A 27,912-nucleotide genomic window follows, 5' to 3' on the forward strand; every position below is an offset into this window, starting at 1 on the left:
TAAAAAGTAAATAGGCAAAAAGGAAACATTTATTCCTTTTCCAAGGATACTATATTCCGAGTTGAAACCATTCAAACAATAGAGGACTCCTCAAAAATTTGCTTATAATTCTCCATTCACAATCTCTTTTGGAGGGGGCTGTCATTTTTTATAACCAGACATCACTAAGTGAAGAAATGATGAAAGCTTCAGAGACAGATATGTCGTTTAGAGACTGCTGGGTTTTGGTAACAAAATATGGTTTACATATTAAAAATAAGCACGTTTTTATGCTACAGAATTTTCTTTCTTTCGTCCAACAAATATTTATGGAGCCCCTAGTACATTACTAAGCATTATTTTAGTGCTATTGATACAGCATGAACAAGATGGTCCAAGATCCTGGCCAATGTGTAACTTATTTTCTAGGTGAAATAAATGACAAGCAAGAAAATAAGTAAAAGGTCTACTATGTTCCATTCTACTACTGTTCCATGTCATTCTGCCATAATGTTGTGCTTTGATTGAATGCTACTGGATATATTTTAAATAAAATTACAATGGGATAAAAGTCTTTTGGTACTTCAAATAAACCCTCTTGGCCCAGTTCTAAGGTAGATCTGTCTTAAAAGGATTACCAATGCTATAAACCAGGGATCATCAAACTTTTTCTGTGATGAGTCACATGTAAACATTTTAGGCTTTGCAGGCCACCTGTGATGTATGTCACATATTCTTCATTTTTTTAAACAACCCTTTACAAATGGAAAACCACTCTTATCTCACAGGCTATACACAAACATGCCAGGAGCTGAATCTGGCCTGCAGTCATAGCTCTCCAACCTCTGCCCAAAAGATGTGAGTATCCCTGCTTTTAAGTGGTTATGCTCAGTACTACATTTCACGTTTCTTTTTTGACATTTACTCTCTCGTTTTTTATTATTCATTTTCCAGAATCAAATAAAACATTCTTTTCTACAGCGACAATACTCGCAACTAGCGCAGCCATGAAGTCAGTTCCGAAGAGCAGGGCCACCTGCTCTGTTTCACACAAGCAACGGAAAAATGTTCTTGGCAGAAAGCCCCTCCTAAGTCTATATACTCTGGAGAAATATGGTAGAGATTGTACACACTCTCCACAGGCAAACACATAGAAAGGCTAATGTTCCCTTACCTTGCTGGAGGAACATCAATATTGGAAGAAACAACCTTTCGTTTTTGTTCAAGGAGACAGATGGAGCGCGTGTTTTCTTTTTCATGGTCAAGGACTCGGTTGGCTTTTTTGGTGTCTGCCGTTTTCACATCTTCCTCCATGGCCAATGGAAACAAGTGTTGATGAGACATTTTTTTATTAGAGTCACGTTTTAAGTCCTCTGGTTGAAATGTGAAGGTCATTTCCCGCTTGATGCTTCCCACCTGTGAAATGGAACACAAAACTTCTTACCCACACGAAACAGCAGCTTGGCACAACTACATGCAGATGACCCTGAGAAGAGACTGCAGACCAGAGCCCTCCTTGTTCATCTTGAAGATTTTATAGGTAGAAAGGAGAAAATGTAACATGGAGAAAAATGTAACATGGAAATAAAATAGCTGACATTACAGAGTAATATGCAATTGATACATCACACATCATAATGCAAACAAGAAACACCACAAATGTAAGAGGAGCCTTTCAGGCACATAAAAACGTCGAAGACTTGAAAGCATAATACTTCTATGATAAATCTAAAAATTTAAAACATCACTGTTTTCTCTTCTACAACTCAGAAAGCTCAAGTAACTAAATAAATTCTTAAATATTTCACACTGACTATATGGCATAGAAGGGTGCAATGAAACACAAAATGAGCCTGATCTCTGAATATGAATACTGATCTTAACCATACTCTAGTTCGTGAAGAACTATTTTTTATCTTTTATCTAAAGCAGTTAAGATCTTAGTGAAATCCCTCATTAGTATGATGATAAAAAAGTCATTAATTTTTCTTATCATTTTTGACTAAATGCAACAGTAAGGTTTAAGACAAATAGAAAAATTATGCCTCAGGGCACTGAATCTGGCTATTTCAGAATTTGTGATGACTGAGAACAAAGACTGAAGTTAAAGATTTCTGTAAAGGTGGTGGGTGTTATAAATGAGGTCTGGAGTGAACTTCTTTAAAAAAATTTTTTTTTAACGTTTATTTATTTTTGAGACAGAGAGAGACAGAGCATGAACAGGGGAGGGGCAGAGAAAGAGAGAGACACAGAATCGGAAGCAGGTTCTAGGCTCTGAGCTGTCAGCCCAGAGCCCGACGCAGGGCTCGGACTCACGGACCGCGAGATCGTGACCTGAGCTGAAGTTGGACGCTTAACCAACTGAGCCACCCAGGCGCCCCTGGAGTGAACTTCTTAAAGTCATGAGTGTACAAGGAAGAGTCTCACTGACCGGTGGAGTGTTTCAAAATATGCACACCTCTAAGCCATTTCACAGGCCCGTTTGACAGCTCACGCCTCTTGTGGACTTAGTTTGTCAAATCAATAAATCTTCATTTCCCCACTTAAATAGAAGATATGCTTGTTCCTTTCTTTTTAATTTTAGGTAGGAGGAAAAGTGCAACAAATTTGGTCAAATAGATTTATTATTAACAGAGGCTAACACCACAAACAAGGCATTTTCAGAATAAAATCAGAATATGTGTTCAATAATAGCAGAGACTGCCAACGTATGATGTTAAAGACTAGAAATTCTCAGACTAAAGGGAAACTCTGAGATATGCATGTTAGAGTCACAGGACCTGCTCACATAGGAGAATTTCCAGAACCCAGGGATGACTTGTGCCTTGAAATCCAGTTAGCTGGAATGTAATCTTTCATATGAACATAGAGCTCTCAACTGAGCTCTTTTCTTCTTTCCTTGGCCTTCACTTCTCAGGGCAAAAAGATCTTTTTCTCGTGGTGTTCCTGTCAGACCTACCTCTAGGAAAACAGCCACTTTTGGTCTACTCATTAAAAACTTCCAATATTTCTTAATATGAATGCTTTTTTAAAAAAAAAATTTTAACATTTTTATTTATTTTTGAGAGAGACAGAGCATGAGTGGGGGAGGGGCAGAGAGAAAGGGAGACACAGAATCTGAAGCAGGCTCCAGGCTCTGAGCTGTCAGCACAGAGCCCAACGTGGGGCTCGAACCTCCAAACCGTGAGATCATGACCTGAACCAAAGTCAGATGCTTAACCAACTGAGCCACCCAGGCACCCCTTAAAATGAACGCTTTTAAGAGTTGTTTTAATAACATCAATACACAATAAAAAAAAAATAAGAAAATATTTCAAACTTCAAGAAATGCAATGAATGTTCAATAAAAATGTAGCTTGGAAAATCAACAAATGTGATTACTAATACTGTAAATATCCACCATGAGTCACTTTCTAAAATTCTTTTTAAGTTTATTTATTTATTTTGAGAGAGACAGAGACAGTGTGAGTTGGGGAGGGGGAGAGGGAGAGAGGGAGAGGGAGAGAGAGAGGGGGAGAGAGAGAGGGGGAGAGAGGGAGAGAGAGAGAGGGAGAGAAAGAGAGAGAGAGGGAGAGAAAGAGAGAGAGAGGGGGAGAGAGAGAGAGAGAGAGAGAGAGAGAGAGAGAATCCCAAGCAGGCTCTGCAGTGTCAATGCAGAGCCTGACGCAGGGCTTGAACTCACAAAACTGTGAGATCATGACCTGAAGTGAAATCAAGATGCTTAACTGACTGAGCCACCCAGGCGCCCCACCATGAGTCACTTTCTATGCAACTTTTTCTGCCTGAAGGTAGGAGAGAGAGGTGCTTTTTCACTCCCATAGCACTTCATTCCAAACCTGCGTTCCAAAAGGGATACACTAAACACCAGGCACAGAAGATGAAAACAAAGGCCTGGTTTCAATGATTATAAATAGTTTCTCCCTGAGTGTCAAGTATTACATTAATTAAATATTTAAGTAGTCATTAGTATTAAGTTGTAGCAATAATTGACATCTATACCTCCCTTGGGGCAAATGTACTGGCTAAATGAATTCAATCCAAAGATAGATAGGGTTAGTGGAGAACATTAGAGGAAGCTCAGCTTTTCAAAATTTTTCAGTAGTTTCAAAATTTTAGGGAAAAAAACCCCCAGCATTCTAAAGCAAATTAATAGAAAGTAGAATAGATTTCCTATGGAAATTATATTATAATTATATATCATGCAGTTAGCCAAGACTTCATAAAAATATAGTAATATTCAACAGCGTAAGCTATAAATCTTCCACAATACATCCTAAACAAGAAACTACTCTGTCAATAGTAATCAGGGAATTTTAGCGATGTAATGGATGTCAAAGACTATTGAGCCTAGACTCCTTGTTTTAAAAGTAGACTTAAAAAGGAGTGAGAGGGGCACCTGGGTGGCTCAGTCAGTTAAGCGTCTGACTCTTAATTTCTGTTCAGGTCATGATCTCACAGTTTATAAGGTCGAGCCCCTCATGGGGCTCTGTGCGGACAGCGTGGAGCCTGCTGGGGATTCTCTCTCTCCCCCTCTCTCTCCCTCTGTTCCCCCCTGCTTGTACTCAGTCTCTCTCTAAAAATAAATAAACAAACATTTGGGGGGAAAAAAGGAGTTAGAAATGGGCCAAAGAGAACAAAAAATGTAGTGATGAGTAAGAAATTTCTGATACTTGGAGTCACGGGTTCCACTGTGGGTAAAGCTGGTGGAAGGAGTGGATGACAGGTGTAGACCTTCATTGTATCACTATTACTGTATTACTATTACTGTATTACCTTTAACATTCTTTTATTCATACCAGGTAGTATACAAATTTTTTTTCCCGAGTTTATTTATTTAATTAATCTCTACACCCAACATAGGGCTCAAACTCATGACCCCAAGATCAAGAATCGCATGTTCTTCCAACCAAGCCAGTCAGGCACCCCTAAAAACATTTTTTAAAAAGAGAGTTCACAGGAGAGTAGAGAGTGGGAAGAGCACATGAAGTCAAACCTTGAGAAGCTGGGCTCTGAAGTGGCTCAGAGAAATGGTGTGGTGGCTGGAGAGGATGCTGGACAAGGGAGAATGTTCGAAGACAAGAGGTAACAGAGCATGTTTGAATGCTGAGGCAGAATGGAGGGAAAGGGATGAGTAAGGGCCAGGGGTAGCAGAAGGGGACAGGACTCACATCCAGTTGTTGCACCCCTCGCAGATTAGCAGAAGAACACAGCAAAAAGAGCATCGGGACCGTGATTAAATTTGGGCCCTTACTACTTTAGCAGAACAAAGCAGCTAGAGGAAGATATGGTCCCATTTGTATGAGATTTGCAGAAAAGGCAAATCAATAAAGACAGGAAATAGACCAGTGACTGCTTAGGGCTGGGAGTAGGAGCTAGAACTGAAAGCAAATGGGCCCCAGAGAACTTTTTGTGGCGGCAGAAGTGTTCCAGAACTAGACTATAGTGATATTTGTATAATGCTGTAAATTTATTAAAAATAATTGAACCATATTCTTACAATGAGATGAATATTATGGTATATAGATCATACCTCAATAGAACTGTTGAAAAAAAGAAAGAAGGAACAAAGCCAGGAGTAACTGGTATGGAAAACGTATTCACAAAAACACTTAGACCAGATATTGGGTAACTGTGCTTGTAAAAGAGGTATCCATAAAGTCTATTAGTTTGTTTGTTAAAAAATAAATTATGCTATGGCAATCGAGGCCACTGCAAGTAATTGTATGGTTATATCCTGCATATTGGTAAGATGAGACTAAAATCCCTCTCCCACTCAAGCCATGTGTCCTGGTTTTTCCACCCATGGACACTTTTCTAATTTTTCCACCTGAGGAGGAATTTTTGTACTTTATCTGTCCAAAGAGGGCACTCTTATTTATTTTTCCACTTTGCACACAATGTCGTGGTGACAAAAGGAAACTCTTCTGATGATCGATGGGGCCTGGGCCAAATTAGCTTCCTTCCTGGAAGCAGATATCAATTAATTATGTGACTCATATGAGCTGATAGTTTTGATAATAAAAAAGTTGAGGCTATTGGAAGAATCACTCTATGCTACAGCTCAGAAGGGGGCAAAGGGTTCAACAATGGAAGACAGCCAGAAAACAAACGAACACAATCTAGAAGTCCTGTCGGATAAACAATGAAGAAAAACAGCAAGACCGTTAACTAGTAATTTCTAGGAGAAAATACAAGGCTAAGGTTTAGGAATAATCTTAGTCTAGGTTAAAAAAAAAAAAAAGTGTCCCCTGCCCAAGGAGGGATTAATCTGATTATCTCACACTGATAAGACTGTAAGTTAGAAGGCAGTAGCATTTTCTGGTTGTCACATTTCAAGATGGACACTGACAAAGTGGAACAAACAGCAGAATGATCAGCATGGCAAAGGATATGACTGGGAGGAACTGGGAATATTTTGTTTAGAAAACAGAGGGTTATGCCCCACACAGCTGCTCTCACATGAATGGAGAGCTCTCTTGAAGAAGAGGAATTTGAGTTCTGTGTTCCTCTAGAAACAGGATCAATGGTGTCCACTTCTGCTTCCCGCTAACTCCTTTCTGACTTTATGGTTTACTCTCTCTTCCTCTTTTCTTCTTCTTACTCTTCTGCCACATTGTAAATGAAGCCACTTGTATCTATAAGAAATTCCTACTATTTATTTTTCAGTTAACTGTATTTTCATGGAGTCATAAACTGTTAAGTAGGTAGATTCTTGGAACCTACCTAGGCTCACTTAAACATTTTATTTTTCACTGTTTCACTATAGTTTAAATGTACTTTTCATGTTTAAAAATGTTTAAGGGGCTCCTGGGTGGCTCAGTTGGTTAAGTAGCTGACTCTTGATTTCAGTTCAGGTCATGATCTCACAGTTCATGAGATCGAGCCCCGTGCTGGGCTGCACACTGACAGCACAGAGCCTGCTTGGGATTTTCTCTCTCTCCCTCTCTCTCTCCCCTCCCACCCACTCATACTTTCTCTCTCTCTCTCTCAAAATAAATAAATAACTTAAAGAATGTTTATTACAAAATGTATTCCATCAACTGACAAATGGATAAAGAAAATGTGGCTTATATATACAATGGAATACTACTTGGCAATGAGAAAGAATGAAATCTGGCCATTTGTAGCAACATGGATGGAACTGGAGCGTGTTATGCTAAATGAAATAAGCCATACAGAGAAAGACAGATACCATATGTTTTCACTCTTATGTGGATCCTGAGAAACTTAACAGAAGACCAGGGGGGAGAGGAAGAGGGGGGAAAAAAAAGTTACAGAGAGGGAGGGAGGCAAACCATAAGAGACTCTTAGATACTGAGAACAAACTGAGGGTTGATGGGGGTGGACTCTTAAATACTGAGAACAAACTGAGGGTTGATGGGGGTTGGGGGGAGAGGGGAAAGTGGGTGATGGGCATTGTGAAGGGCACCTGCTGGGATGAGCACTGGGTGCTGTGTGGAAACCAATTTGACAATAAATTATATATATAAATAAATAAATTAAAAAGATTAAAAAATTTAAAAATATATATGCTTGTTATTAAATTTTCAATAAGATGTATATAAAATAAAATGAGGAAAGCTTTCTATTCTATTCCTCCCCACTCTTTTCCCAGCCCTGCCCAGTCAGGTCCAACCCCCAGAAAGAAAAGCTTTTAACAATTTACTGCAAAACTTCAAATTACTTAAAAATGCATAAATACCTGTTTAGAGTAACTAATGATGGTGATTATACTATATGTATTATTCTGCAACTTATTTGCTCACTTCACAATAAATCATGGGCAACCTTACATGTTAGTAGTAGAGCTGCTGACTTTTTAAAACATTGAAAACTGTAACAGTCATGAGATCAGATTTTTTTAACTGATCTCTTCTTGACAGACATTGAGGCTCTTTTCAATTTTTCATTATTAAAAATACTTCTACAATGAACATCCTTGTATATGTATGCGTACAGCTTTATGCACTTGTGCAAGCATTTTTTTGCAGAAAAAATTCCTGGAGGTTAGAATTTCTGAGTCAAACAACCAAAATTTTAGTCATGGGGGAACAAACTACAGAACACCCATACAATGGGCATACCATGACATCACCAAAAGAAGGTCATCAGGATATATCCATGATCTATTAAGAGGAAAACATTTGTCCACGATCTATAATGAGTAACAGTCAAGTTGCAAACTAATATGTTAGGCATGATTGTACTGCATTTAAAAAACAGAGTAGTTTGCTAAATAAGCTTACACCTTAAGGAACAGAAGACCGAACGGGCCAAGAGGGGTTTTTTTCTTATATAATTAGACATACCTATGGATGGACATCTGCATGCATACTTGTGCGCACGCACGTACACACGTACAATTTTTAGGTGGTGTTATTATGGGACACTTTCATGTTTCTAAGGTTTTCAAATTAAAGACAACTTAAAAACTAAGATTTAGCAAAATTATGAGGAATAATGCCCTGTTAGTCGACATATAAGGAAACTGGGATTCTTAATTATTGTTGGAGAGAAGATACATGTTGTAGGAGGCCGACCTGGTGAAGGTAGCACATTTAGTTGTGCATCCCTTTGTGTTAGAAATTCTATGTCTAAGGGAAGAAAAAAGAAAAGCACACAAAGCTATTTGTCACAGAACTTGTTATAACATTTAAAAAGATGGAAAGTCCCTAAACATCAATCAAGAAATTTGGGGTTAAATATGCATAAGTAAAATATATGGCTAAAACTAAGACATATCTCTATATTTATTAAAATGGAAAGACATTTACTACATTAACTGAAAACAAAGAAAATCCAAATGAGTGTATGTAATATGATCTCAGGGAAGAGAGATGTGTATATATATAAAGAGAGAAAATTCTGGAAGGACATTCCAAAATGTTAAGAATGGTTTCTCTTGGGAGCAGATTTATAGGTCAATTTTGCTTTCTATCTTATTTGCCCATAGTTTGGTATTTAAAAACCTAAGAAGTTATTCTATGATGAAAAAATACATATCATTTTTATCTAATTGTTTCTCAAGTATCTGGCATTTATATAACGAATACTTTTCCTTCTACTAGCTTTCAATTATTAATATATATGCATATATTAAAGGGAAAATGAATTACTTAAAATAATGCATTCACATGCACTATTAGTTCCATTGATTATCAGCACCACTCAATCATATTGTACTACAATAACTACCAATGAATTCCTTCTCCCTACCCAACACAGAAGCCCTTCATACAGCATATCAGACACATGCATCATCCAGTGTAATTTCTTGCAAGGGAACAAAGCTTCAGTGTTCAATTATATGAGAATGCTACCAATTACTGAGTTAACTAACAAATAAAACTCAAAATTTTTATTGCAATGAACAGCTTTTGTTTTCCTAGAAAAAGATAAACAGCGTAACTATAAATATGATATACTTGGGAAAATTGCACTATTTTAAAAAAGAAGTTAACAGTATCTATTTAAATCTTGAATTTCTCTAAATGGTGTCCTTTGTAGATTGGATGCCACTTTCTAAGATAGGGACAGAAGCTCATCAGTTTTTCTCAATACAAAAACATCTGGTTTTCATAGGAGGATTCTAACAGCTCATCAGAAAAGAAGATGGCTTCTAACATCAGCCCACTTACTTGATCAATTCTTTCTTCTGTCTACACTGAAGTGCATCCCAGGCCACCTTAATCCTAACACCCTCCCTATGGATTTACAGCAGTAAGATGCCAAAAAGCATGTGTCAGCACTCCCTCTTGGAAGCTGTCCTTGCTTACTCATCTCAACCCAATAAAATGTGAGGAGTTGGCTCTGTATATTAACTGGATTTCCAGGAATAATTTGCAGAAAGCCAACCCATTTGCCTTTTGGGGCTTTCTGCATAGTAAAAAAGTAGAAAAGAAATTCTGGAAAAGAGAAGAAAATTCATGCCACAACAAAACCACTTTTGGAGAGCAAGCCTTAAAAGGCAAGTGAACGGTCTACTTGGCCTAGCAACTCATTGACTCTTCCATTCACCAGGAAACCACACAGTTGCACCTGACAAACTTTGCAAGAGAATCCTTCCTATTTCAGACTGTGTTTCCTGACAGTAGGATTCATTTTTTAAACTTGCTTCCAAAACACATAAATATACATTACATATTTTGTAACTGATGACAATGGCACATTAACCACAGTGTGGAATATGTAATCAGACCCAAAGATTTTAAAACATGTCACCAAAAAAGCAAAGGTTATATTAATAACAGGGACAACTGATTGTATCTTAATTTAAAATACTACCACTAAAGGTCATGCTCAAAGAAAGACTGGACTCTTGAGTCAATTGATAAAATGTATGTCCCAAAGTAGTCAACAGAACTCTACTCTTTTTAGATTAAATTCTTCAAATTTCATGCTAGGTACACAGAAAAATAAGTTGGATGGCAAATCTATCCAGTCCTAAGGAACGGCTGTAATAGAAACACTTTAAAGACAATTGCATCCAATTGCTAGCCCTTTGTTTATATTATTCCCTTAGCCCTCTGAAACCAATGAAGTGTTTGACTGCTTTATCCTCAAGTATATTATTTCTCTATACCAAGACAGAGTAAATGGCAGATGGAAGTCAGACTGGTTTGGTGTACAAGAAGCAAAACACAGTACAACAGAGTTGAAACCCTGTATTAGGTTTTGGTATCATGCATTCTAACCATACAGCTACAATATCTCAGCAATCAGTGTTGTTAATGCTGGGTTTACTAAAGCAAGTTTTAACTTTAATATCTTGACAATTTAATATTCAACAAAGCATGACTTGGCTTGCCTAATGGCAGATTAGTCAGCTGCACATTTAGCAAAGTTATTGCAAAAATCTTTGGTGGAAGGCTTCTTGGCTGAAGCTTCAAGCCTTCTCTTAAAATTATGCAAGTGAGAACACACAACTGAAGTATTTTTTTTTAAGCCTTTCTGAAAAACCCTGAATAAAAATACCTATTTGTATAAAGTCCGATGTGGACTCTGGCTCAGCTGATGTTACCTGCACATTTTTTCCAACCAAATGTAAGGAGAGGGGACATCAATATCAATATGGGTCCAACTTATTATACTTAACTTCAGTATACAGAATTTTTAATTTATGTTTATTAGGTACTCCATTTGTTTTATATAAGTCAAAGTTTAATTCAACCAATCATATCCAGTTGATGTGAAAATCCTGTGGCCTTTACCTTCCAAATATATCCAGAATCCAATCACTTCCCACCACCTTCCACAGTCAAGCCATCATCACCTCTTGCCAGGATTTTTACAACAGTTTCCTCCCTGGATCCCTGTTTGCATCCTTGCCTCATCTCCCATACACCCCAGTTCCTTCTCAGTAACAGTAGGCCATCTTATCCCTTAAAAACAAGAGTCAGATCATGCCTTTCCTCAGCTCAGAACCCTCCAATGCTTCCCATTTTGCTCAGAATTAAAGTCAAAGTCCTTGTAGTAGTTTCCAGGGTCCCATTTGAGCTGGCCCCCCTCTATCCTTCCTTGTCCCTCTCCAACTTCCTCCTCCCACTCTCATCTCTCCCCCAACCCTTGCTGGCCTTGAACATGCCAGACATATCCCTGCCTCAAGACCTTTCCACCAGCCACCCCATCTTCCAGGAATGTTCTTCCTCGATATATCCACATTGCTTGTTTCCTCACCCTTTCAGTCTGTGCAAATTCTCCCCCCTCAGTAAAGCTATCCCTGACCACCCTATTTAAAGTTACAGTGCTTTTCTTCCACTCCACATCTATCACATTCTATTCTATATTGTTATTCTATAGCACTTACTGTTTAACAAAAAACTGTATAGTTTACTATTTATTATGTTTATGGTCCGGGCTACTCCCCCAGAATAGCTCTATGAGGGTAGACATTTTTTTGGTTTGTATATTGATGTTTCCCAGCACCTAGAAGAGTGTCTGAAACACAGTGGGCCCTCAATAAATATTTGTGGAATAAATCAATGAATGAATTTTCAGGTGATTATATGTGCTCTCTGGTAGCACTAACTAATAAATGTCTAAGAACGATGGATGCCAAATTCCTGAGGCTGCAAAGTATGGGGTTCCTCAGTCTAAAAGGTAGTTCCTAAACTACCAGAAAGAAATGGTGAATTGTGCTATATCCAGGGAAAAAATTAGGTGAAGCACAGAATGGTCATCATCTTATTCCCTTCTTTATCAAAGAACTCAACTTTATTTCATGGAGGACTTTATCTCCAGGAATGCAATCCTTATTTTGTAGTAAAATCTATAGAGGAAATAGAATTTATTTTACTTTTTAAGTTAAGGGACTCTGAACCTTCCTTCTACAAATATCACCTAAGTTAATCCAGGACAAACCTGCAGAGAGATAATACGGCATAATTTCAGAAGCAAGTCACAGTTAAAGTTATATGATTTTTGAAACTCCTGGGACGGGGGGTGAAGATTCCTGGAGGGTAAAGTATTAGGGGCAGATCACCTCACAGCCGGATCCCCAGGGATACCCAGGGACATTTCCTCACACCTCCCTGTGGCTCCCCGCAGATCCAGCCCACTTGCTCTCCCAGCAAATCCTAACATTTGCGGTCAAAAATAACAATGATAATCAATGCCATTTTTAATTTCTTCCACATTTGGTTTACAGTAAATATGTTTGCCACTGGAATTTGGGCCCCACTTGAAGTATTTTCTTAGAAGCTTCTTTCTGAAGGGGTACAGATAGCTGTTTTACTGAGGGATAGCTGACCTACAGAAGACTTTTCCATACTAATTGCTGGGTCAGAGCCTCACTAACTGTCACTGCCACTGCCAGGAGGAGCTGGGGTCTCTGTGCACAGAACAGACCTTTGTTGTCTCTGACCTTTCCGCCTTGGAGCCTCTCCCCAAGGGACTTGGAACCTTACCTTGCCCCATCATGCTGAACCAAGGGGCTCCTCCAGAGGCCACAAACCTCACAGAGCCTTTCCTCTACCCCTATTGGACACCGTCCCCCATCTCCCTGAGGGCCCCTCTGCTCCCATTGCAGAGCATTTCTGAGCTCCTTCATCCCCACCTGGCCCGAATCCTAGGCACAAACACACGGCAAGAAAGAGGAGACTCATGGGAAATGAAGCAGTAGGGTAAAGCTCATTTTCTTCATGGGTTAAATAATTATTTGCCACTGACCTGAGTATCAAATAAGACTTTAAAACATGGTTTCTCTGATCGAACCACACATTTCCCAAAAGTGGCTGGAAAAGAACTTTATGGAAAGTTGTTGAATGTAGTTGTGACATGTATAAATGAAAAGGCAAAATCAGTTCTTGAGGAGAATATTGTATAATTTCTCTGGGGCCCAAACAGGGCCAAGAGCATCTTTTTGTTCAGGAATCTGATCGAAGAGAGATCGAGACTGATGTCCATTAATGGCAGTGGTTGGAAATGACGGGGCTGGTGACCAGGCCAGGCCACGTGCACATGAGAAACTAGAGGAAGCCAGGGAACAGTAAGGAGGAGGGTGGAGCGGACTCTGGAGAGAAATAGGAACAGAGGGCAGAAGGATCCTCAGACAAATGGGGGCTGAGTGCTGCCTTATCCCCCCACACTCTGGTGCTACACCCACCCTCATGTGTGTGCTAACCGTGCATCTCTCCTGCTAAGGGCCTTGAAACATAATCCCCACCCACCTTACCCCACCTTTCTTTTCTGTAAAACCTACGCTGCTTTCAACTTCTTGTAACAAAAAGCAAAAGCGTTAGACTAACTAACCCAATACCTCAAATTCCTTTGGCAACAGAACTCTTAAGACAGCTTTTCGCACTCATCAGTGGTTGCCACAATCTGACACAACTTGTTTAATTTTCAGAGAGACAAAGAGGCAGATTTTAAAATAAAAAAGAATATTGGCTGCTGAAGTTTCTCCCTTAAATATACATTTCATTTAAAATACAATTTATTATTCCTTTGAGCAGTAAACAGCAGGTGAAATTAAAAACTGAAGTTGAAAACTAATGAATTTACATTTTAGCTTGGGTGGTGCTCTTAATTCACAGCCAGCCAATTACTTTAACTAGCTGCGCAGATGACTAAATAAAATCTGTTAATAAATGCAGCTAGAGTGTATTCAAGAAATTAAGCAGTACATATTAGAATAAATTTGTATATCTGCTGATTATAAATTTAATTCTTTAAAAATCAACTGGCCTAGAAGGGAGTAGATAGGAATATGAGGGAAAAATACCTCCCACAGTCTTTCACAAGAAGGTAGGTGGGTCAACAGAAGAGCTGGGCAAACCCATGACAAATGAGAGCAGGTGGGCCTTAAGACAAAAAGGTGTGCTTGTGCCATTTCAGTCTGTTCATGATCCTTCCTTTCTGCCTTTCATGTTTACTTAGCCAGCTATAATAAATGCACAAATATGTGTGTGCATGTGTGTATATATGAACAAATAAATACAACACACACATACATATTTCCTAGCAGTTCTGCTCCTGCTAGAACCGGACTGCTACAATATAAAACTTGGCATAAAGTATTCACGTTTTACCCATCTCTCTCCTCTAGTGGTCCAGAAGCAATTGGGAGGCAGAGAACAAGTTTTATTTAGTTCTGTATCTGATACATACATCAGATATATTTGACATCTGTGATAGGCATACTTGGTACACGCTGGGTGCTTGATGAATGTTTACTTCATCATGAAGGACAATATGGCAATGGGGCTGGTCTGCAAGGGCTGAAAGGGAGATCTGTAAAATCAGGAGACCGAGTAACTAGTATTCCATATTCACAATATTCTAAAATATACAGAAGACAATAGCAAATGAGAGTAGTAGTAGTAATAATGCCTAATTTACCAAGCCATTACTAAACACAAGACATTGCATTGAAATTTCTTCATGCACATTTCACTCCAATCCCAAAACATCCTAAGAGAATGATCCTGTTACCCAAACTTTACAGGTAAGGAAACTAAGACACAGAGAAGTTACATAACTGACTCAAGGTCTCACAGATGTTTCACCTGCTCTCTCCTGTCTACCCCTCTACTGGTTACTTCCAGTAATCAAATATGCTCCTGTATTTCTTAGCTTGACCTCTGATCCTGCTCAACTGCTTCACCTCTGCCATATTCCCCGTCACAGTCAAGGTCCCCATAAAGATGTCCACACTAGCTGTCTTCACTTCCCTACCTGCTATTCCCTACCTCTGACTTACTGTAATTGATTTCTACTTCCACTGAAAGAAAAGATGCTTTTGCTAGAGTCACAGTGAACTATATTCACTGAATTTCATAAATTCTCACCTTGAAATTTCCATTCTCAACAGTACTAAACACAATTAGCCTCCTCGAAGCATCATCTTGTCTTGGCTTTGTGATAGCAGGACAAGTCCTAATTCTTATTTGCAGAAAAAAACAACAGAAATATCTAGCTAGTTTAAACAGAAAGAGAGTTATTGACAGTTCATAAATCTCCAAGAAGCCTAGACAGTCAGACTGGGGAGTGTTCAACAGGACAACTCCACAGAGAAACCACTGTTGCAGATGAGCAGGAAGCACATGGCCAGGAGAAAAGGCCATCACAAAACTGAACTGGAAAAAGTACCACAACACTGCCCCCCTGCCACTCAGATCCCATGACAACAGGTACTGAAAACCAGAACTTCCATGACAGATGGTCCAGCAGCACCAGAAAACTTTGACAGTCTGTCAGAAGATCTCTTCTGCACATGGCAACCCCTCACTGTTTTGCTTGTGCCTCTTGTCACAGGCTGCATGTGGAAGCGCTGTGTTGGCACAACCTAAGTCACACAAAGTCCTAGCTGCAAGGTATTCTGGGAATTCTGGCCACACCAGCATAGGAAAATAATAGAGAAGGGGATGGCAGAGGTGTTGAATGAACCAATCTACAGTATTTACCACACCTCCATCTATTTCTGGATTTCCATATTTTTGGTCTTTGTAGCCTCTTCTGTCTGCTACCCCCAGCACATATTTTTCATTTACGTACTTCTCTCTTTTTCTATTGCCAACATCATTTTTCACCTGGACTACTACAATACCTTCCAGTCTAAACTACCCACTTCTACTCTTAACCCCCAAGAATCCACATTATTCAGAGAATCAAGTAAGAAAGATTTTATAACTTTAGCATACCATATAAAAATGATTTCTAATAAATGATTGTTCTTAGTTACTTTTATTTATTTATTTATTTATTTATTTAACCTTTTTTTTTTTTTTTAATTTTTTTTTCCAACGTTTTTTATTTATTTTTGGGACAGAGAGAGACAGAGCATGAACGGGGGAGGGGCAGAGAGAGAGAGGGAGACACAGAATCGGAAACAGGCTCCAGGCTCCGAGCCATCAGCCCAGCGCCTGACGCGGGGCTCAGAGCCTGACGCGGGGCTCGAACTCACGGACCGTGAGATCGTGACCTGGCTGAAGTCGGACGCTTAACCGACTGCGCCACCCAGGCGCCCCATTTAACCTTTTTTTTTTTTTTTTAATGTTAATTATTTTTGAGAGAGAGAGAGTAAGACAGAGTGTGAGCAGGGGAGGGACCAAGAGAGAGGGGGACGCAGAATCTGAAGCAGGCTCGAGACTCCGAGCTGTCAGAGCCTGATGTGGGGTTTGAACTCACAAACCATGAGATCATGACCTGAGCTGAAGTCGGATGTTAACCGACTGAGCCACCCAGGCGCCCCTTAGTTACACTTTTAAACCTTTAAAAACATCATTTAAGGGGCGCCTGGGTGGCTCAGTTGGTTAAGCGTCCGACTTCAGCTCAGGTCACGATCTCACGGTTCGTGAGTTCGAGCCCCGTGTCGGGCTCTGGGCTGATGGCTCAGAGCCTGAAGCCTGCTTCCGATTCTGTGTCTCCCTCTCTCTCTGCCCCTCCCCTGTTCATGCTCTGTCTCTCTCTGTCCCCAAAATAAATAAACGTTAAAAAAAAAATTAAAAAAAAAAACAAAAAAAAACATCATTTAAGTAGGCAGCTACCTATGTGTTACAACTTGGAGGTGATAGAAAGATCCCTGGTCGAGATCTATATCTCAATGGCTAAGGATAATGCCAGAAATTCTAACAATGGGATTAAGTAATATTTACGTCAACCTTTAAATTATAAATTTCCCAGGAAAAGGAGTCTAATGCTTTTTGTGTGTGTGTGTGTGTGTGTGTGTGTGTGTGTGTGTGTGTGTATGAAATCATATAAAACTGGAATCAAGTCCTCACTCTTTCTGCACTTTAAGGTTTGGTCCTCTTCTGTAAAATAGGGATAACAGGTTGGTAGAAAGGATTAAATGGAAATATCTAATAAAGTATGGTAAATAGGCAATGAACTATAGCCCTTGCTCTCTGGCAACACCTTATTGAGAATTAGTTTGTGAGAGTGATCAATATCCAGTGTGATGGCTAATGAAAGACAAAGGGTTATAGCAACCTGATATAGGCTTAGTGTGTAAAAGGGATTACAAACACATAGAAAAGGAGGCCCCCATGTAGGACCATGGAGCTCTGCTCAGAAAGAACAGTATGGGCCACCAGGGACAGCCATAGGTAAGGCTTCTGGGAGCCTACAGTGGGAAATGGGTCATAAGAAAAACAGAAAGAGCGATAAATAATCAGGAACAGGTCACTAAATCCATCTCACTTGCTTAAAAGCTGGTGCTTGGAGTGAGCCCATTGGGGTGCCATCAATGTCTCTGACCACTGTCCATATCACCCCACTTGCTGAGCTCTATCCTGACTCAGAAGAGCCCAGGAAATAGGAACCACAGTGAAAGATGAGCAGGGAGAGTAAGTGCTCAGCAATGGTACTTCATTTCTTGCTTGACTCTTTGTCCCAGAGCTCATTCAACATCAGCAGCAATCTTCCTCAGAGCAATGGAATCCTACATGAGTCTCCTTAGCAGAGACAGAGGACAGGCCTGCAAGCTAGGCAACATGCCAAACAGAGGTCTACCTTCTCACCTGCTGATGTGTGCTTTCATCTTCAACTTAGGAAATGAGCCAAAAGAGGACCCTACTTTGGCTGTTGCTAAAACGTACCCGTGGCTGTTTACCACTGCTAATCATGTAGAAGAAACTATTTTCCACCAATATTCCTTATATATTTGGCCTATGGACTAACTCCTCTTACAGTTTTTTTTTTTAAAAACAGGAACTTATATTATTATAAACTTCCCTGATTTAGTAAGGTAGGAACTTTGTATTCGTTCGCATATTCTAGAAGGGTGCTATTTAATTTAGTGCTTTCAAAGACAGAATTTGTAGGAGACGGGATTTTGTCAGTGGTTTACAAGCTTTGTAAGCTAACATTCTCCTTGAAAACACACCATGTGGCCCTAACACTCCTGGTATAAGAAATGAAACTTGGCTGGCAGCCAAGTAGTGCTTTTCACAGGACCTTACACAGTGTAAAGATACGTGTTTATGAATGTCAAAGGTCACATATTCTGTTTTTTTAAAAGCCAAAACTTTTTGCTCATATGTTAGCTACTTGAAGATATTCTATAAAAAGAAGGTAAAATATGAATAAGCCACAATTTATTCTCTAGCTTCGAAAGGCAAATAAGTTGTTTACAGCCAGAAACATGTACATTCTTCCAGGAAAACAGCAGACAAGTGATAGACACTATATAAACACCTTCTGTATCTCTGTATAACACACAATTTTTAAGTATATGTTAATACATTAATTCCCAACTAAAATACCTCCTAGTTTTCTTATTTAAAGATCATTCTCATGGAACTCTTTATAAAGAGGTTGTATAAAAGCTTCAAAGATAAAAATTCTAAAGCTTGAATATTTATTCCGACCCACACATACAACAGTCTCCTTTCTCCCAGTGATAATAAGAAATGAAGATATTTTAGTAAATCTTTGAAAAGGGTGTTTGCTTGAAAAATATTCATTCAATAAATATTTTTACTTGGTATTGTAGACAAAGAGCATAATAATGTATGTGTGTGTGTGTGTGTGTGTGTGTGTGTGTGTGTGTATACACTAAAAAGGTACAGGGGTGCCTAGGTGGCTCAGGCAGTTAAGCATCCGACTCTTGGTTTCAGCTCAGGTCATGACCTCACAGTTTGTGAGTGTGAGTTTGAGCCCCTCAATGAGCTCTGTGCTGACAGTACAGAGTCCCCTAGGGATCCTCTCTCTCCTGCCCCTCCCCTGCTCTCATGTACACACACTCTCTCAAAATAAATAAATAAAGTTAAAAAAAATAAAAAGGTAAAAAGGTCAGTACACTTATGGAGCTTGCAGATTAGTGGGACTGAGGGGCCTTAATAAATGAATTACACAAGCATAAACAATATTACAACTGCAGCAAATGCTCTGATACAGACGTATGTGGAAAAGCTATGAACACATAGAAGGAGAAAAATTAGAGAGTCTGGGAAGATAACTGTGAGAAAGTATCTGTGTTGGTTTGGGCTGCTATAACAAAAATGTCATAGACTAGCTGGCTTAACCAACAAATATTTGTTCCTCACAATTCTTGAGCTGAGAAGTCCAAGATCAAGGAGTGGGGGATTTGGTGTCTGGTGAGGATTAGTTTCCTGGTTCAGAGAGAGCTGTGTCCTTACATGGCAAAGAGGGAGAGCTCTTGGGATCTTCATCTCTTTATAAGGACATCAATTCTATCATTGGTGTCCACCTCCATGACCTTATCTAAATCTAATTACCTCTCATAGGCCCATCTCCATATACCATCAGTCAATAGCAGGAAGTGATGAGAGGTGGAACTATTCAGACGAAAGGCTATTATGACAGAAAGGCATGGCAAGTTTAAAAACTTGGAGAAAAAAAGTCACCAAAGCTGGAGACCAGAATAAGGGATGGTGTAGTGCATGAGATAAAACCAAAGAGATGGAGAGGCCCAGACCACACATTATGAGCTGAACTGTGTCCTCCCAAAACTCACATGTTGAGATCCTAACCCCCCAATACCTCAGAATATGACTATATTTGGACATAGGGTCTTTAAAGTGGTACTTAAGGTACAATAAGGTCATATGGGTAGACCCTAATCTGACTGGTGTCCTTATAAGGAGATAGGACACAGATAACACACAGACCAAGGGATGATCATGTGCAGACACAGCAAGAAGGTGGCCATCTGCAAGCCAAGGAGAGAGACCTTAGAAGAAACTAAGGCTGCCAGCACCTTGATTGTGGACTTTGAGCCTCCAGAACTGTAAGAATATAAATTTTTGTTGCCAAAGCAACGAGTCTATGTTATTTTGTTACGGCAGCCTTAGAAAACTAAGGCCATAGAGGAAATGGTAAAAAATGTGGTCCTGATCCTAAGACTATGGAATCCATGGATGGGGTTTAAACTGGGGGAAGAAGGGGTTATAGATCAGATACACTATTTGCTCTGGCTACTGTGTCAAGGGGAACTGCCGAGAGACTGAGTGTGGCAGGGTGTGGTAAGCTGAATACTGGCTCCCAAAGACATCCTCATCCTAATCCCTGGAACCTGTAAATGTCACCTTAATAACTCTACAGATGTGATTAAGTTAAAGATCTTGCAACAGGGAGAGTATCCAGAATTATCCAGGTGGGCTCTAAATACAATCACAAGGGAGATTTCAGAGTGGAGAAGGGCATGTAATGACAGAGGCAGAGAGTATAGCAATGTGCTCTGAAGAGGAAGGGCGTACAAAACAAAGAATACATATGGCCACCGGAAGCTGAAAAAGGCAAGGGAACGGATTCACCCCTAGAGCCTCCTGAAGGAACCAACACCACCCATACTTTGACTTTAGCCCAGTGACAACCATTTAGGCCTCTGGCCTCCAAAACAGTAAGAGAATAAATCTGTGTTGTTTTAAGCCACTAAGTTTGTGGTAATTTGCTACAGCGGCAACAGGAACCTAATACATGGAGAGACCAGCTATGAGGCGGCAAGCAGTAGCCTGGTAGAGAGATGCCTGGATGGTGGTGGCTGCAATGGTGAAGAGACGTACTTGAGAAATTCTGAGAAAGTAAAATCAACAGGAATGGATGCCAGGTTTGATCTGGAGGGAGGCGAAGGAGAGGGAGCCAGCGAGAAGAACTTGTGGTCTTCACTTCCTTACCGCAATGACAACCAGGTACTGGCAGAGTAGTCAATTTAGCATCCCACTCTGGCAGTGAGGATCTGACGACGCATTTAAAGGTTCAAAGACGGGAAAACAAAAGATGTTTTTCTCGTTTTACTTCATCTTGGAGTTTTCAAATTTTAAAAATCTACCTCCAAACTAACTATGCTATTAAAATTTTATGTGAAGATGATCAAACTCTTAGTTTTAAAAAATGCTTCTGAATGTGGACTATTTCTCGACTTTGATTTCAAGAACACATGGAGCCCGTGAGGTACTCAACCATGAAGATAAAAGAATGGAAGTTATAGAGGACCTATTCTATGTGCTTATTATATATTTAGGCTCCCCTTCATAAAGTTTTAGCCTCTTGAAGACCACCAAAAACTAATATTCATAAAATGACACATATTATTTAGTAACATATAGCCCTACAGCACTGATGCCACACCCTTCCTTTTTACAGTGATCCTGATCCCACAGAGCTCCACGCAAACATAGTCATCAGGAGGGCCCTGCTCAATGCCAAATCTAATGCAGAACATTTCCTGCGCTTGCACTTCAATTTCCTCACACCGGAGTCTGACCCTGCTGATAAGAAGAGTCTTGGCTACATTTATGAAGTTCAAGCATCTGATTAAAAGCAGTGCTGTGGGACTTGTGCTATTTACCTTTCTCACACTAATTGCCTGGCTTGTATCAGAACAAAAAAAGAGCTACCATGCTCTAATACTCTGCATTCCTCTTTTAAGGATGGGATATTCCACACATCTAAACTTCTGCAAACATGGCCGAGAATTTAGACGGTCTTTCAGCACTGATGAAGGAACCGTCTTAAAGATTTTGCATTCACTATCAGTAAAATGGTAAGGAACTATCCTCAGAACCATGAATTTAGATTTGCTTATGGGGTAAGATTTCAAAGCAGAAGAGACACACTCGAAAATCCCAACACAGAGGAAGAATACAAAAAAATCTGAAAATTACAGCGACCTGAGGCTATTTTACTCAGTAGTTAATGTCGCTGAATGACACAGAGTCTTCATGTTAAAACCCCAGTATGCGATGCTCCTAAATCATCGGGTTCATCTTGATCGGGGGAGGGAGGTGTGTACCTTAATTTTAGAAGTTTTTAATAAAAATTCCTAAAGTAAAATGGTTAAGCTCCTAACCTCTGCTGTACTAAAAACTATGTGGCACTATTCATGTCCAGCAATAGTAAATAAATAAAAGGAGAATGTCTCTTTGTTTTCTATACTGCTGGGTGTTGTGTTGAATATGCAAGATTCTGAAGCTGGGCCATGAAGCTACCTTATTCCCTGAGTCTTTTCCGGAAGTGCTGCTCATGAATCATGCATGACTAAATCAGCCTTTTGGTTTTGCAGAGATTTACATCCCTACCTAGGTAATCTAGGGCCATACTGATATCACTGATATGTTCAATTCACTGACTAATGACTTGCATGCTCTTCAGTGGTGTTTTTTAGTAGTTGCTCTTGAGTGAAACCCACATGTAGTTTCTAGCAGACACATTAAAATAAATTGATATTTTATCTTGGAGGAAATGTACTAAAAGGCATTTCAATTTATTGAGTAACCCAGCTTTTAAAATACAGAGACTTAACACACACACACACACACACACACACACACACACACACCTTAAATCTACTCTGAGAACGCTGTTATTGGTATATTTTTTTAATGAATCAAGAGATATTTGGGGTTTACTGGGTACTAAATAGATTATCTAAAGTCAAGCAGTATGTCTTCCACAAAAAAACTAATTATACCATCATCAGAGCTCTCAAAGAAGGAAGTATTTTCTAAGTAGTCTATTGAAGCAGTCATGTTTCTGGGTAATAAGTTCTTCTTTTGGTTGGGCTTAACCTGGTTTCCACTCCTAAAAAACTTAACCTGGCTTCCACTCTTTCAATCTTCATTGGAAATAAGGAATAATTGGTCAATATTCTTTCAGAATTTCAGAGCTAAAAGGACTTCTAAAGATATCTAGCTCTGTAAGATCACTGAATACAAGAATAATAAGAATGTGCTTCTGTATACTTATAACAAACCCATGGAAACTGAAATTTAAAACACAATTACAAAAAATAAAACACAACTACAATCACTCCAAATAAAAGAAAATACTTACGTATAAGTCTAGTGAAAACATGCACAGGATTTGTTTTCTGAAAATATGAAAGTCTACTGAAGAAATGAAGGAAGACTTAAATAAATGGAGAGACGTTATCGTGGCAATGGGTTGGAAGATTCAATACAGTAAAAGTGTCAATTCTCCACAAACTGATATATAGGTTTATCAAAACACTAGCAAGATTTTTATACACATAGACATGCTCATTCTAAAATGTGTATGCAGGAGCACCTGGGTGGCTCAGTTGGTTGAGCATCCAACTTTGGCTCGGGTCATGATCTCACGGTTGGTGAGTTTGAGCCCTGCATCAGGCTTGTTCCTGTCAGTACAAAGCTGGCCTAGATTCTCTTTCCCCCCCTCTCTCTTTGCCCCTCCCTCACTTGTGCTCTCTTTCTCTCATAAATAATAAACATTTTAAAAATGAAATGAAATGAAATAAAATGTATATGGAAAGGCACAGGATACCTAGAACACCTAAAACATTTTTAATAAAAAAAAAAAGGTATAAAGTGAGAGGAGTCACTCTACCACACACAAAGGTAAAGGCTTGTTTTATAGCTACTCTACTCAAGACAGTGTGATATTGACAGAGCGAGAGACACACAGACCAATGGAGCAGAGCTAAGAGCCCAAATATGGACCCACATAAATACATCCAACTGGTTTCTGTCAAAGGTGGGAAAGCAATGCAATGAAGGAAAGGCAGCTTTTTAAAACAAATGGTGCTGAAGCACTGGTCATCCATAGGCAAAAACATGAACCTCAACTTACACCTCACATGTTCTATAAATAGTAACTTGAAAAACATAGGTGGTGTGAATATAAAATGACACAGTCACTATGGAAAAACTATGGCAGTTTCTTAAAAAACTAAACATGCACTTAACCATAACTGATCCAGCAATTGTACTCTTGGGAGTTTATCCAAGAGAAAGAAAAACTTACATGAATGTCCACAGTAGCTTTATTCATAATAGCCCCAAACAGAAAAAACAGAAATGTCCTTCACTTAAACTGTGGTACATCCATGGATGTAAAAAATGTTTTAAATTTTTTTAATTTATTTTTTTAAGTAAACTCTACACCCAATGTGGGGCTCAAACTCACAACCCCAAGATCAAGAGTTGCATGCTCCACCAACTGAGCCACCCGGGCTCCTTGAGGTCATATCAAAGTTTAGAACCAAAAATGTTAATATGTTGATGTGGAAAGAAACGCAACAACTTGGTGTTGGTTCAAAAAACCTCAGGAGCTTCCCAAGGGAAATGTGAAACTGGCCCTGATATATAGAGGGCAGGAAAGACTGAAGAAAGAGGCAGACAATTCCAGATAGGGAGGGAGCAGGTTAACAAGCAAGGGAACTTACAATCCAGGCTTATCTTGGGCAGCCACGAGACAAGTAGATCTCCACATCTGCCCACCAGGATCTTAAAAGCTTAAACGAGGCCTTAACTGGGTTCAATCACATATACCATCCAGATGGTCTCAATAACACCTTCCTCTCTCAAACCTACATCCTTAAAACAGCTCCTAGTGTGGGAATGGTGAGCAGAATGTGTATTTACATTCCAAGAACAAGGGAGGAGGTGAGGAGTCTCTGATTGCCCAGGTCCAGCTCTGAGGTCAGCTGGAGGCCATGTCCTCTCGATTACCTTCTCTAGCACTTGGATGGATCTCAAGGGAACTATGTTGTGTGAAAAGAGTAGATCTCAAAAGGTTATACACCATATGATTCCATTTATATAACATTCTTGAAGGACAAAATTATAGACATGGAAAACAGATTGGTGATTCCTAGGGGTTAGGGACGTAGGGGTGGGAAAGAGGTAGTAGTCTCCATAAAAGGGCAACAGGAGGGATCCTTGTGATGGGAACGATATCTATCTTCACTGTGGTGTTAGTGACAAAAATCTACACATGTGATAATATTGCATGCACATACAAACACAGGCGCATGTAAAACTGCTGAAATCTGAATAAGGTCAGTGGATTATATCCGTATCAGTTCCCTGGGTGTGATACTGTACTGTAGTTAAGCAGGATGTTACTCTTGGAGGAAACTGGGTGAAGGTTATACAGGGTCTCTCTGTGTTATTTCTTACAACTGTGAGTGAATTTTTAATTATCTTTTGAAGTTTTTTTAAAGCTAAAAAAAATGAAAAAGACACATAGTCCACCTCTGTTTTACAGGTGAATAAAGGAACAAGCACAATTTACTCAAGATTGCACGGTTAAGAGCTACATAAAAAATAAGACTCGGGCCTCTGAATCTTCTACTGTGCCATAATACTTAACACAGATAATTAAAAAAAAGCAATCACTACTGTTCCATATCTTACTGGGGGATTAAAATAATAAAGATCAGGGTGCCTGCCTGGCTCAGTCAGTAGAGCATATGACTCTTGATCTCACGGTTGTGAGTTCAAGCCTCACACCGGGTATAGAGCTTACTTTAAAAAAAACTCAGAGGAGGAGTCAAGATGGTGGAACAGAATGGAAGCTTTCTGTGTGTCTCGCGTCCATGAAATACAGCCAGACCAACACTACACCATCCCACACACCTAGAAAACTGACTGGAGGATTAACACAACAATCTGCACAACCTGAACTACAGAATTCAGCAGGTATGCCGCGTGGGGAAGTGAACTTGGGGAGCTAGAAGGTGCAGGAAGGGATGTGCTTTTCCAAGCTGAGAGAGCTCAGCTGGGAGGGGTGGGGGTGGATAGGGGAAAAGCACCCCTCCCCAAAAGCAGCTGGAGAGAAAGTGGAAAATTGGAAACAGCCAAAGGGACTAAACTAAAAAGGGAGAAAGGAGAAAGGAGAAAGGAGAGAGTTTAAATTCCATTAAGACTGTAAACAAGGGGAGTGCAAAGGCTGCAACTCCACAGCTTGATACCTGGTGGTGCACTGGTGGGAAGGGCGAATCCCCAGGAGCAGAGTGGGGTCTGGCTAGGAGGTTCTTGGGCCACACAAGGAAAAGCAGTTCCACTGCTGGAAGGACATTTGGTAGAAACTGTTGAAGCCACCTGGTCCCAGCAGACCCCAGAAGGCGGCCATGTTCGCTGGTACTGGGGCGTGGTCGTTAAGGGTGGTGCCAGATATGTGTTGTGATTTTCCATAATCCCTGAGATGCTGCTGCTACACTGTCTCGTGAACATTTTCTGGGGCCAGCTGGCACCTGGCCACAGTCTTGGGGCACCGGCAACAACAGAGTCCAGAAGGCGTACCTGGGTGCAGCTGATATTCTCGGTGAGACCATTCTCAGTGAGCCATTGCTCAGTGAGACCCTCCCGCAGAGGCGCAGAATGGGTCAAAGCTGGAGTCCTTCGGAAGTAAGAGGCCGGGGAAAACAGCCGCATCTGAGACAAAACTCGGGAGAGAGATACTGCCTGGGGCCTGGTCACGGAGAGTGAAGAAGCGGGGAGCGGATGAGAGCTGAAGACGGAGGACGGGAGAACAGACTGGCTAGCTGGCTGGCGCCATTTTCACCAATCCCGCGCATGCGCATACGCACCTACGAGCCCCGCAGCAATCCACCCCAGTAGGCTAGTAGCGCCATCTAGTGGAGAGCGGAGCTGTTACACTGAGCCCCGCCCAACTGGGCCAACTTCGCTCTTCAAGAACACAAGTCTCACTGCCCGCTTAATTTATGGACTATAAAGGGCTACATAGACTGACTTCTAGGGAAAAACAAAGTAATTTCAATCCTACGTCAATCTGTTAGCACGTTCATCTATTCAATTTTCTTTCTTTTTTTTCTTTTTCCTTTTTCTCTTTTACAATTCTTTTTCTGGAATACAGAAAGAGAAAAAATTCATTTTTATTTTTAATTTTTATTAAAAATATCATTCTTTAATTTTTATTACTATATTTTTTACTTTTGTGTAAATTTTTTCAAATCCTACTTCCATCATTTTATTTTAGTGTACTTTAGTGTACTCACCTTTTCAAATTTTCAAACAATTTCCTTTTTTTCCTTTTTCTTTTTTCCCTTTATTTCTTTTCTTTTTCTTGAATGCAGAAAGAGAAAAAATTCATTTTTACTTTCAACTTCTATTAAAAATATTCTTATTTAATTTTTATTACTATATTTTTTGCTGTTATGTAAATTTTTTCAAATTCTATTTTACTTCCATCATTTTATTTTAGTCTACTACAGTGTATTCACTTTTTCAAATTTTCAAATGGTTCTTTTCTTTTTTCATTTCTTTTTTTTAATCTTTTTTCTCTTTTTTGTTTCTTTTCTTTTTCTTAAATACAGAAAACGAAAAAATTCATATTTATTTTTAATTTTTATTAAAAATATTTTTCTTTAATTTTTTCTGCTATATTCTTTACTTTTGTGTTTATTTTTTCAAATTCTATTTTACCCCATCGTCTCATTTTAGTCTACTTCAGTGCATTAATTTTTTCAAATTCTCAAATGATTTCCTTTCCCCCCCCCTCCTTTTTTTCTTTAATCTCTCAAACCACTTTCAACACCCGGACCAAAAAACACCTAGGATCTAGCATCATCTATTCAATTTTTGTGTGTGTGTGTTTTTAATTTTTAATTTTAATTTTTTAATTTTAATTTTTTTAATTTCAATTTCTCTACTTCATTAATTCCTTTTCTCCCTACAAAATGACAAAATGAAGGAATTCACCCCAAAAGAAAGAGCACGAAGAAATGACAGCCAGGGATTTAACCAACACGGA

General features: G+C 39.5%; 1 protein-coding gene across 2 annotated transcripts in view; it reads right to left on the reverse strand.

Annotated features, from left to right (window-relative positions):
- The window catches only part of ZNF704 (zinc finger protein 704), a 239,579-nt gene that overhangs the window by 183,395 nt on the left and 28,272 nt on the right, over positions 1–27,912 (reverse strand). For both annotated transcript variants that reach the window (XR_013553520.2, XM_060610787.3), the window contains exon 2: positions 1,154–1,395. Coding sequence is in view for 1 of the 2 variants with exons in the window: in XM_060610787.3 (XP_060466770.1) it covers positions 1,154–1,395 (242 nt within the window). In the remaining variant the exon portion in view is untranslated. The remainder of the gene's footprint in view (positions 1–1,153; positions 1,396–27,912) is intronic.

This window comes from Panthera onca, chromosome F2, assembly GCF_046562875.1.
Source record: "Panthera onca isolate mPanOnc1 chromosome F2, mPanOnc1 haplotype 2, whole genome shotgun sequence".
NCBI classification, from domain to species: domain Eukaryota; kingdom Metazoa; phylum Chordata; class Mammalia; order Carnivora; family Felidae; genus Panthera; species Panthera onca.